Here is a 13,369-nt window from a genome sequence, read left to right on the forward strand (position 1 = left end):
GGTTAAAGTGTGGGAAATGGGGCTATAAATGGGGATGCATTAAACTTCTACATAAAAACAGACAAAACTATTACAACAAATTCTCTCTGCCCCATCCCTCACCAGAACACCAACAGAAAGTTACTCTGGTAAAAACAGAGGGCTGTTCTCCAAAGGAAGTGAAGAAAATGTCTGATAAAAGCCAAGTCTTCTTGTGTGAGTGCTAAGACCCCAGAGTGAAATCCTCCACCTTCTAGCATCTGGGAGCAGCCCCCACCAGGAAAACACTCCATCCACTCACCCTACAACAGAGGTTCTGACCTTGCTGTCCAGAGACCCTTCCCCAAGGGTCTATGGAAAGAATTCAATGAACTTGGATGGGAATAAAAATCACATAATATTTTCATCAACCTCTAAATTGACATTTAGCATTTTCTTCTGTTTTGAACACAGGCAACAAACCACAGTAGTAGCAGCAGCACCTGCAACTGTCACCAACAGAAATCACAGCTACTTTCATATATGGCATTATAGTTGCTGCAGATCTCAAAATATCTTTTGTGTTCATCACTATGTCAAAATTACAATAATTTTGTACTGCTGGATCTTAGTGCTTTAATAAAGAACATATTACTCTTATCGCATTTGCTTTTTAATATTTTTTTTCTGCTTTTTGTCCCCAAATCCCCTAGGTACATAGTTCTATATTTTAGGTGTGAGTCCTTCTAGTTGTGGTATGTCAGACACCACCTCAACGTGGCCTAATGAGCGGTGCCATGTCCACACTCAGGATCTGAACCAGCGAAACCCTGGGCCGCCAAAGCAGAGCGCACAAACTTAACCACTCGGCCACGGGGCCGGCCCCAGCTTTTTAATATTTTGATAACTGTATTTCAATAAAATCAATTTCCTTTGTAATCCAACATATTTTATTTTATACAGTTAAAAATATTATTCTGAGAAGAGGCCAATGGGCTTCACCAGACTACCAAAGGGGATGCATAGCACAAAGGTTAAGAATTACTATGCTGCTGTAAACCTACCTATCCACACACACGAAAATTATATAAAATCCACATTTCAGCATCCATAAATAAAGTTTTATTGGAATACAGCCATGCTCATTTATTTACATATTATACGGGCTGCTTTCACACTACAACAGCAGAGTAACTGCAAAAGAGACCATATATGGCTATAGCTCTCTCATCACTTTACACTGATGCTGAGTGCACTATAAATTTCAATGACAGTTATAACTTGACAGCATTTTGAGTACCTCACATATCACCACACCATGTCATTTTTTTTCATTACCAGTGCATACCAACCATGTCAAAACATGAAAAGAAGGCTTTGAATGCCATGTATTTAGGGTACAGTGAAATGAAGATTATTTTATTGTCAAATTAGATGGAAAAGCATTATGGTTATTAGGTAATGATACTACAGTAGTGCTGAAAGAACATAATATATGTTGACATTACAGTATTAAGCATTCATCACAATAGTCCCAACTCACAGGAAAGCAGTGGTCAGAAAAATTTGAAAACATAAACAAAATATCTCACCACAGAATTATTTCTTTACAAAAATAAAAAATGAAAAAGAGGCTGCAAAGTAACTTTCTGAGTGGCTCACTTGTTTGCCAATCAAAGAAGCTGATGGTGAGTTAATTAAATCATGTCTGATTATAGCACTTGAAGAAACTTCCAGAGAAAATAAAGCTGTTTAAGACAATTGGCCTGTTGGCAAGAGCAGGTGCTCAAAGACAGGAGGCAATCTGGAGAAACTTAGATAATTAAAGAAAGAAGAAGAATTATATCAAGTTGTTTTCCTTGGCTCTTGATGAGTGGACAGATGTTACTGATTCTGCTCAGTATCACTATGCTGTCCAAAGTTAAAACTAGAAGCAAGACCTCCACTCCCACACAAATTTGCAGCAGATATAGTTTCCAGGCTCAAACTACAGTTCCTGCAGAGTTTTTCAGACTTTAAGGCAAGAGCAAAGGAAACTGCCATTCCAAAATCCATTTAACTGTGCAACTGCAGAGTTACTACCTAACCCTCAACTGGAGTGATTAATCTGCAACGTAATGACACGCTAAGAGAAGAATCTAATAAAATTCTAAAAATGCCTTCCAAGCAATGAATACATTCAATGAAAATCATGCTGGTGAACTAATAAGAGTATTTAGCTGGTGAACTATCTGTAGTGAAAAGACATCTTGAAAGCTGAAATGTATAGACTCTAATTACAGATGAGCATTAACAGATGAATCTTTGCAATCAATTTTGATAAGGAACACTAACTTTGAACGCCAATTAAATTATTATCCCCAAAAGAAGAATCCCATTCTTCTCATTAGTAAATCCATATTACAAAAACTCAATTATTATTATATGTTAAATTATGTCAATAAAAAAGTTGTGTAAATTTGTTTTCTCTCTCTCTCATTATATTATATTACATGATATCCTCAATTTTGCTTCTTGGCTTGCAAAGCCTAAAATATTTGCTATTTTGTCCTTTAAAGAAAATGTTTACTGACTCCTCATCTGGAGAATAAAACAAAAAAGCAGCGGGAAAAAAAAGAGAAAAACTGATCCAGAAGAAACAAATATGATTCAAGTGAAAGAAAAGAACTCAAAAATTAAAAAAAAAAAAAACCCAAAGATATTCAAGATGTTATTATATCTTAAAAAATCCTAGAAAGTTAAAACAACAAAACAGAGAACAAGAAAGAACGCTAATAGTAAAATTACGATTTACAAAATAAAGAAAAGTAGAAATAGAGGAACTTTCTTAAATATAAAGAAAAAAGACAAAGAAAATAAAAATAAGAAAAGATATGCCTCATATATGAAGAGTATGAGTGAAGAGTCTCACCAAATACTAAGCACAATGAATGAAGAAAGATTCACAATCTTTAAGAACACCAAGAATTAAAGAGAACCTAAAAGCTTCCAGAGAGAACAGGATACTTACAAAGGAACTAGAAGCAGATTGGTAAGACTTCACGTCAGCAACACTGGATAGGAGAAGAAAAGGGAGCAACAATCTCAAACTTAATTCTATTTCAGCCAAACTACCTATCAACTATGAGGAAAAATTCAAGATATTTTCAGAAACGTTAACAAGAACTCAAAAGTTTAATTCCATGCATTCCTGTATAACAGTGTACATCAGCCAAATAAGAAACCTACAGTTAGAAAACAATACTCAAAAAAAGATATAATTTACAGTAGCCTCATCAAACAGCTAGCAATAAATCTAACAAAAGGTATATAAGATGTAAGGCATCTACAAAGAAAATTATAAAATACCGTTGAGAGAAATTAAAGAGGACCTTAGATCGCACAATTCAATATTCTAAAGATCTCAGTTCTCCCCCAAATGATCTATAGATTCAATGCATTCCCAATGAAAATCCCACTAGGATGTCCTGTGGAATTTGGCAAGGAGATTCTAAAGTTTATATGGAAATGCTAAGAACAGACAAGACACTTAAAGAAGAAAAACAAGGTGAGAGGACTTGCTTACCTGATTTCCAAACTCATCATAACACTGTAGTAATTAACACAGTGGGGTCCTGGGGGAAGAGACAAATACCCCAGTGCCAGAGAACACAGTCCAGAAACAGACCCACCTGAACACAAACACTTGGTTTTTGACAACAGTGACACTGGACACCTGTGAGGGAAAAGACAGTTCTTTTCCCCTAATGAATGGTGCTGGAACAATGGTGTATGATAATGAAAAAAAAAAAGGTAAAATAAAATTTGGTCCCCCCCACCTGACTGTATACATATACACAAAAATCAATTTAAAGTGACTATAAAGTCAATTTAAGTGATTATAAACTTAAATGCAAAAGGCAAAATATTAAAGCTTTTAGAAGACACTGTAGGAAAATATTTTTATTATCTCAGGATATTTAAATAAAACACATAAAGCGCTAACTACAAAAGAAAAGATTAATAAACGAATATATTAAAATTAGAAACTTTTTATCAGAAAATCCACTGAGTAGAGGGGCCGGCCCAGTGGCACAGCAGTTAAGTTTGCACATTCTGCTTCTCAGCGGCTTGGGGTTCACCGGTTCGGATCCCAGGTGCGGACATGGCACTGCTTGGCAAAAGCCATGCTGTGGTAGGCGTCCCACATATAAAGTAGAGGAAGATGGGCATAGCTCAGGGCCAGTCTTCCTCAGCAAAAAGAGGAAGATTGGCAGTAGCTGGCTCAGGGCTAATCTTCCTCAAAAAAAAAAATCCATTGAGTGGAAAGAAAACTACAAAATAAGCAGATATTTACAACACGTAATCCACAATGAAAGGAAAAATCCCCTTATATCCAGAATAAAGAACTACAAGAGAAAAACAACCACAGACAAACAAACAAAAAGGGACAAAAAGACATGAACAGGCACAAAAAAAGAGAAATCCAAATGGACAAATATATGAAAAAATACTCCATCTCAATAGTAATCAAGAAAATGCAAACTAAATTACAATGACACCTCACCAGAAAGCAATAAATAACAAAGGTCACAATATCAAGTGTGGAGCAGGAGAAACAGTCTCTCATACACTGCCTCTGGGAATAAAAATCAGTAGAACCACTCTGGAATACAGTGCAGCATTACAGTAAAGGTAAAGATGCTTATTGTCTTGGACTCAGCAGTTCCTCCCCTAGGTAAATGCAGAGTACATGTGCAGCAGGATACAACTGAAAGAATGCAGCAGCATTACCCATAACCGCCAAATATGGGAATCAGACCAAATATCTACCAACAAGAGAATCCAGTACATTCAAATAATGAAATACCATGCAGCTAAGAAAACAAACAAGTATATACCACAATATCTATGTATCTTATAAATATAATGTTGAGAAAAAGACGAACAGAACACATACAGTGCAAAAAGCAGGCAAGAAAAAACTGTATTCTTAAGGATGACAGCATTAGTAGTAAACCTGTAGAGATCAAGGAAGTGATCAGTATATAAATTAGGATGGTAGTTATCTCTAGGAGAAAACAAGGGGATATGACTGAGAAAGGAGGCATAGAGGCTTTGTGGGTAATGCGATTTCTTGACTTACAAAGTGTTTACCTGGGTGTTCTCTTTTTAATTAGCTGTGACACTATCCATTGATGTTTTATGTACTTGTAAGCAAAGAGCCTCACCTGAAGCAAGCATACTTAGGAATCATGTAGGTGACTATCTTCTCACAGTACTGTTTCTTCAAAACTTCTTAAAATAATCACAGAATGTTGTATCTGTCTATCTCCTGTATGGGGTTATACGTGGACTGGGGGACTTTATATTGGGGGCATGAAGGACTGGGGCCCATGTGACTAAAACAGCATAAAAAAATTTGTGGGACATCTAAACTGCAATTTCAGCGTCAACCTCAGCTCTTGTCCACAGCAGCCATACATGCCCCAAAGGGCAAAAGAAGTTACATACTTGTCTAGCTGAGAGGCCTCCTGAGGACAGGAAGATGCTGTATGTGCCGTATTTTTCTGTCCTGTATCCTTTTATAAAGCAAAGTATAAGAGTGTCATATTACAGCCTACTTGCGTCTTGTGAGAGGCACTGCCAATTCAAACCCATTCTTTTGTAATGTGTTAAATTTCACAATTAAAAAAACAGAAAGGGCCAGCCCACGAGCCAAGTGGTTAAGTTCCCGCTCCGCTTCGGTTGCCCAGTGTTTCGCCAGTTGGGCTCCTGGTCGCGGACATGGCACCACTCATTAGGCCATGCTGAGGCAGTGTCCCACATGCCACAACTAGAAGGACTCACGATTAAAATATACAACTATGTACTAGGGGGATTTGGGGAGAAAAAGCAGAAAAAAAAAAAGATTGGCAACAGCTGTTGCTCAGGTGCCAATCTTTAAAAAAAAAAAAAAAAAAGGAAAAGTAAAAGAGGGTCTGGCCCCATGGCCAAGTGGTTAAGTTCACGCACTGTGTTTCGGCGGCCCAGGGTTTCACTGGTTCATATCCTGGGCACGGACATGGCACCACTCACCAATCCATGCTGAGGTGGCGTCCCACATAGCACAACTAGAAGGACCTACAACTAGAATATACAGCTATGTACTGGGGGGCTTTTGGGAGAAGCAGGAGAAAAAAAAAAGGGCAAAAAAGAGACAAGAGGAGCAGATAATGGCTTTGTCATAGATTTACTGTATCCTTCCAAAATTCTTATGTTGATGTCCTAACTCCCAGTACTTACAATGTGACTTTATTTGCAAATAGGGCCATTGCATGTGAAATTAATTAAGATGAGGTCATTGGGGTAGGCTCTAATCCAACATGAATAGTGTCTTTATAAAAAGAAGAAATTGTTGGGCCGGCCTGGTAGCCCAGCGGTTGGGTTCACATGTTCCGCTTTGGCAGCCCGGGCTTTGCCGGTTTGGATCCTGGGTGCGGACATGGCACCACTTGGTGGGCCATGCTGTGGCGGATGTCCCACATGTTGGGGGGAGGAGAATGGGCAGGATGTGGGCTCGGGGCCAATCTTTCTCAGCAGGGGGAGGAGGATTGGCAGTGGATGTTGGCTCAGGGCTAATCTTCCTCGAAATAAAAAAAATTTTTTTTAATTTTTAAAAAAGAGGAAATTGAGACCCAGACACATGCAGACAGGGAGAACGCCACTCAAACATGAAGTTAAAGATCAAGGTGATGCTTCTGGAAGCCAAGCCAAGGAAGACCAAAGATTGCCAGCAAACCACCAGAAGTTAGGGGAGAGGCATGGAACAGACTCTTCCTCACATCGCTCAGGAGGAACCAACCCTGCCAACACCTTGATCTTGGACTTCTAGCCTCCAGAACCATGAGACAATAAATTTCTGTTGAAGTCACCCAGTTTGTGGTACTTTGTTACGGCAGCCCTAGCAAACTAACACAAGCTTTAAACTATAAATCACTAAAGTTAGTTAAATTAGTAAATGAAAATCCTTAAAAATTTTGATCTAATTTGAACAGGAAGAAGTTTTTGAAACAGTTTACAACCCATTTCAGAAATAGGGAAAACCAAAAAAAAGCAATGCACTAAAAACAGTTCAAGTTAAATGACAACAAAGTTCTTGAATGATAAATTTTTTCAAAAATGTAACGAGGTTTCCTTGATAAGTAACTGGGTCTCAAGTGCTGACTAAAATGAGACAATATAGGATCCCTAATAAATCTCTCACATCCATTCCTGTCTGTTTTTTCAATATGCCAACTTAATCTTACTTTTTTGGGAATTTGCTCACACTCCAGTTTTACTTCCCATTTTATTTTCTCTTCTTGTGTTTCTTCAACTTCTGTATCATCTATTTCATCATCGATTCTGTAGCAAAAATATCAAATAACACAAGAGGGTTTTTTCAACCTGAAAAGGGTTCATACCACAGCATTAAAATTCACTGCTTTGGCTTATCTTCAACTTGCCCTCAAAGAAACTCCAAATTCAAATTCTACTCCAAATACTCCAGAGAAATAAGGTACAAAATTATGATGAGCAGTAAATGTCAAAATATGTTTATAAGTAAACAGTAAAGTTGAAATTTTAGATTACATAACCTTAATGTTAAAGTATTAGCAGCTATATAAATTGCCCATTCATTCATCATTCCATTCATTAACAAATACTGAATGTCCACCAGATACCAGGCCCTGGGCCTTAAATTCTGGGATACAGCAATGAAAAAGACAGACTTTGTCCCTGCCTTCTGAGAATTTTCTATCTGCTTGAGAGAAAGAAAGAAAACAATTTTGATACAGTGTGACAAGTACACATGCATATATGAGGAACACTTAACCAAGATTTGGGGGCCAGAGGTTTGCTGAACCTAAAAGATACGTAAGAGTTAGCAAACGAGAGGAACATGAGAGAGAAGAGCATTTCAGGTAGAACACAGGACGCCTTCCAAGGTCAAGAGAGAGCCAAACTTATATGCAAGTGGGAGATGAAAAAGAAAAGTTGTTTTCAGACTCACAAGGACTGAGAAGTTGAACATGCATAGACATTGTCTGAGACAACTACTTGGATATTCCAGCAAAACTAAAAATGAACCCAAAAAGATGAAGATGGGAAATAAGACAAGTGTGTCTCAGCAAGTAGTGACTGCTGAATAAAAGCTTAAGATACAAGTTATATGCCAGATTAAGGCAAGGACCAGGCAACATGTACATTCTCAAAAGAACATGTTACAAACAGAAAGCACTGCCAGCACAAGAACGTGAACAGTGGCTTTGTGCTTCTTTCAAAGTTAGAGAGGAACTCAGGCTTCACAGCTTCATCCAATGCAGCAGTTTACCAGTGATCTGTCCCTAGGCAGAGCTTCAGAGTTACATCCTTCAGATGAGGTACCAAGTTGTGAGCCTTCTACGGAAAGCCATCATTTCAAGAGCCAATAAAATAAACACTGTGCACCTTCATCACTCTAGTTTTCAGTAATGAATCATCTTACGGAATAAGAAGCAACCTCTCCTTAGAGCAATCATGACTACAACAATAACAGCAGCAGCTAACACTTGCGTTATGCTCACTCTGTGCCGGGTGCTGTTCCATGCACATTATACATATCACAACAACCCTACGACATACACACTATTGTTAAAAAGCCCATTTTACAGATGAGAAAATTGAATTATGGGAAGCTTATGTAACTTGTCACAGACAGTAAATGGTGGAACTGAGATTTGAGCCCAAGCAGGCAGTGCCAACTTCCTATTCAACATACCCACCCGAATATCTACTAGACATAATCTTAATATATCCAAAACTGAACTCTTGATCTAATCCTCCTGCTCTCTTAAACAGCAACTCCATCCTTCTAATGATACTGATCAAACACCTTGAAGTTGACCTTGACTGCTCTCTCATATCCTCCATCTAGTCTGCAAGGAAATCTAGTTTATCTTCAACATGTCCATATTTGACCACTTCTTGCCACTAATACTATGATCCAAGTGATTCTTGCCCCTCTACATTCTACTCTCAAGACAACCAGAATGACCCTGCTAAAATGTCACTCTCTGCTGAAAACTCTCCAACAGCCTCTCATCTCAATCAGGGTAAAGCTAAAGTCCTTATTATAGCACCTACAAGATGCCATAATCTACATGATCTGCCTCCCCTAACCCGTTCCCAAGCCTACTTCTCTTCAAGTCCTACCACTCTTACTCCACTCCAGTTGTCCTTCTGGCTACTTTGCTCCCACCACCCAATCACCCCAAGTCAGGACCTTTATATGGAACACTCTCCTCACTAGATGTCAACCTCCCTCATCTCCTTCAGGTCTCCACTCAAATGTTACTTATCAATGTTATTAGTGAGGCTTTAAGTACCTTCTTTAAAACAGCCATAGCCTCCCTACCATACCATCCTCCCTTCTTACCTCCCTACCAGGCTTTCATTTTCTCCATGGCATCTATCATCACCTAAATTACTATACATTTAGGCATTGTTTGTGCCCCAAGAATAAAAATCTCATGAGTATGGGAATTTTTATCTCTTTTGTTTATTTATTGCTACATCCCCAGGGCCTAGAATAATGTCTCATACATAGCAGATGCTCAATAAATGAGTAGTCCCATCATAAAATTACTAGGGAAAACCCCCCAGAAACTATAAAAGACTGATTCATTTGACTGCATGTAAAACAAAAAATCTTTATGCACTGAAAATAATGCCACAGGCAAAGTCAAAAGACAAATCACAAATTGGGGGTAAAATATCTGCAGACTAGAGATTCTAAAATTTTAACGAGAAAGACCAAGGAAGAGAAAATGGGCAAAGCATAAGAACAAGGCACAGTTCACAGATGCTCACCATACTTCAATACCACTCTTCACCTAACATTTGGACAAAAATCCAAAAGTGTCTTTTATGTAGTCCAGTAAAATTCTTGTGACTGTAATCTTCTGTCCAACACATTTTCAAACTGATAGCTGCTACTGTCTTCTTGATGATGATTCACTTTGCACTCAGAATTCATCTTTTATTGTATTGTAATAGTTTATTAATTGGTTCCTCTTGTTTTTCTTTGTAGATGGTATCATCTGTGAGTAATGAGTGTTTTTGTCTCTTTTCAATATTTATAGGTCTTATTTTATTTTAGTCATTTTGCCTTAGAAGCATGGTGATGAAATCATGGATCCTGGAGTAAGACTGTCTGGGTAACTGAATCCTATTTGTGCCACTTACACTGTGTAATCTTGGCAAGTTATCCTCCCTGCGCCTCAATTTTCTCAACTGCAAAAATGAGGATAATATCTTTTCTTAAAGGTTTGGTGAAGATTAAATAACACACTTCAGGCAAAGCACGTAGTAGTGGTGGTAGCCTAAATTAAGAGTTTCAATTCAGGTATTTAAGACGGAGAGAAGTGAACAGATTTAAGTAATATCGAGCGATAAAATCAACCAGAATAACATATACCGGGGATGAGAGAAATAAAGGATGTGTGTCACGGTTTCGGCTTAGGGAAATTGGGGCAAAGACCCAGGCTTAGAAGAAAAGATGGTTTTTAGCAATTCAAACTCAGAAAAAACAACAACAACAATGAATATCTGGCTATAAACAAACTACACTATACATGTCGCCAAGTATGAAATCAATAAATTGGCGCCATTAGGCCTAGTTCCATTTTCAAGCTGAAGGAGATATTAAATCCAAAACGTGCTGCTGCTTTATTATGGTCTTTACCGTCTTTTGATACAAATCAGTGGACTAAAGGCAGACTACTCGCTACTTATCCTTCACCATTTAATGAACTCAGGGTTTCGTCTTTTCTACATTAAAGTGCCCAGCACGTGTCAGCGAGAAATGACAAGTAACCTATGCCCTCTAGGAGCGTAGCGTCTGGTGGAAGGAAGCACAGGTGCTATGGGAACACGGAGGCGGACCCTACCCGGGCGCAGAGGGGCCGGAGCGCGAGGACTGGGGCATCCTGGAGCCTCCCTCGCCTCGCCCCGATCGCTGCCTGGACCCCGCCGCTCCCCTCGCCCAGGCTCCGGGCACCTCCGGCCGCGGCGGCCCCCGAACTGCACGCCAACTGCGGCTCCTATCCCCCCGCCCCCGAAGGACCTCTCCATGTCCGACTGTCGCGCTGGCCCTGACGGCCCCACGCGCTGCCCGCGGGACCTCGCGGCGTGGCCCAGACGTGGCCCGGCGGCCTCCAGACGGAACCAAGACGCGGAACCCAGCCGAGGCCCCTGCGACCAAGGCATGAAAAGACGGGGATCACCTTTCGTCACAGTCCGTGGCCAGTTTTCTGCCGAGGGCCGGGTTGGGGGGGTTGGAGAAAAGATTCTCAAAATCCATCATCCTCTGGAGAACCGGACAGCTACAGGGTAACCACCACAACGTGAGGAGGAGGGACCCAGCGCCGCGCACAGGGCCGCGGGCCGCTCCGCGCACGCGCCCCCCGCCCCGCGCACGCCCCGCCCCCTGCCCCTCTCTGCGCACGCCCGCTCTCTCCGGGTCCTCCGGAGCTCTGCGCAGGCGCCGTTGTAATTGCTTTCTTTGCGACGGGGTTTTTGATCAATTGTTTCAAATATTTGGTAGAGTTTTCAAGCTTAGTTCTTCGAATTATCCTTTCTTTCAATTCAGTGAAAACTGTTCGATCGAAATCACAATGCTTCTAAGGAATGGTAGCAGTAGCTAACATTGATTTGAGCACTGACTATGACAGGCCTCGTTTTACATTTTAGCTCACCTGATCCGCCTCATACTGGCCCTGGAAGGTTTGTGCTATTCCCTTCCACGTTTGTCAGATGAGTAAACAAAGGTGTGAGCAGGCCGTGTGACTTGTAGAGTCTCTACAATCTAACGAGCTTCAAATAAACACATAACTTTAAGGCAGAAAGTCCATTAAAAAGTACCAAGGGCTAAGAGGATTCGAAAAGAAAAAAGCACATTGGTTAGGAAGGGTTCTTGAAAGGGGTATGTTTGAGCTCAATCTTGACGTAATTTCCCTAGGAAGAGATGGAGTTAGGGGTAAATGGACATCCCAAGTGGAGAGAATTGTATCAAGGCGGGAAAATAGAGTACACATTTGGAAAACAGGGAACTGTTCAGTTTTGCTTAATATAATGCTAGTATAGAGGAATAACAGGGAGGAAGGCTCAGACGGTGGGTTAGGCCAATGACTGAGAACTTGACTTGCTTCTATAAATGAGGGACAGTTAGATTCCTGGCATGAATCAGGGTCCAAGTCGCAGACAAGTGAAAGGAAGTTCTTGATTTTTTTTTTTTAATGAAAATATAATGATGAGTTTGTAGATTCCACCATATCCAGAGCCACCTTTTGGCAACCAGCAGGGGGAACCCACTGTGAAGGGAAGTTCTTTGAAGCCAGACACCTTCCTGAGGGAAGTTGTGCTCTCCCCTGTTGTTTATATTATAGGCGATCACCTTCTTTTGTATGTGAATCATTACTAAAAACTGAGAGGAAAATTGAATTAAGGTAGTACCCCTTCTTTGAAGGAAAGTATTATATTACAGAACTCAAATTATTGTCATACATACGTTTTCATATAAAATATCCAGCATACAGCAAAAGGAAATTGTCCAGGCCACAATAGGAAATTAAATTGATGGGTAAAAAAACAGCCAACAAGAAAAATTGACCTGCAAAGGCATCAGACACTACTGTTTTCAGATAAAGACTATAAAAGGCTACATATGGTTGTGGTAGATTGATTCCAAAAATAGTCCCAATTCTCCACCCTTCCCTATATGCAAATCCTTCAAAACATGACTTTGAGGCTCCTCCCACCAAGAGGTGGAGTCTGTTTCACCTCCTCTTTAATCTGAGTTGAATTTGTGACTTGCTTCACTTAACAGAATGCAGCAGAAATAGCCTGAGGATTCCAAGCATAGGCCCCAAGAGGCTCTGTATGTGTCTGCTCTCTTTCTTGACCTTCGCCTCCTCCAGGACAAGCCCAGGCTACCTTGCTGAAGATAAGTGAGAGACATGTGGAGGATAAGACAAGTGGAGGAGAGCAAAAACATCCAGTCAACAGCCAGCAAAATCCTAAAGGCAGAGCCACCTAGCCAACACACAGCTGACCACAGACACATGATGGAGCCCAGTGGAAAACTGAAGAACCTCCCAGATTATCCCAGTCCAAACTGCTGACTCACAGCATTGTGGGCTGGATAAATGGTTATTGTTTTAAGCCACTAAGTATTAAAGTAGTTTATGGTACAGCAATATCTAGCTGATAAAAAGGGAACTGTAAAAAGTGACATAGAGGAATTGAAAAAAAAACCAAGCAGACCTTCTAGAAATAAAAAAATATGATACTGAAAATGAAAACCCAATGGATGGTGTGGTAGTTTTAAAATATGTTCAAAAATTCTTTAACATGTCTCCCTTCAAACGGG

At 40.0% G+C, this 13,369-nt stretch overlaps 1 protein-coding gene across 7 annotated transcripts in view; it reads right to left on the minus strand.

Moving 5' to 3' along the window:
* Positions 1-11,417, minus strand: part of ZC3H8 (zinc finger CCCH-type containing 8) — a 41,741-nt gene extending 30,324 nt beyond the window's left edge. For 3 of the 7 annotated variants that reach the window (XR_011503883.1, XR_011503884.1, XM_070511765.1), the window contains exons 1-2: positions 11,226-11,414; positions 7,227-7,323 (exon numbers count right to left, since the gene is read on the minus strand). Coding sequence is in view for 3 of the 7 variants with exons in the window: in XM_070511765.1 (XP_070367866.1) it covers positions 7,227-7,323; positions 11,226-11,305 (177 nt within the window). In the remaining 4 variants the exon portion in view is untranslated. Of the gene's footprint in view, positions 1-7,226; positions 7,324-11,225 lie in introns of all 7 variants that reach the window. The other 4 variants (XR_011503882.1, XM_044772857.2, XR_011503885.1 and 1 more) reach the window with 4 other exon arrangements.
* Positions 11,418-13,369: the final 1,952 nt, after the last annotated feature.

This window comes from Equus asinus, chromosome 6 (genome assembly GCF_041296235.1).
Source record: "Equus asinus isolate D_3611 breed Donkey chromosome 6, EquAss-T2T_v2, whole genome shotgun sequence".
Lineage (NCBI taxonomy): Eukaryota > Metazoa > Chordata > Mammalia > Perissodactyla > Equidae > Equus > Equus asinus.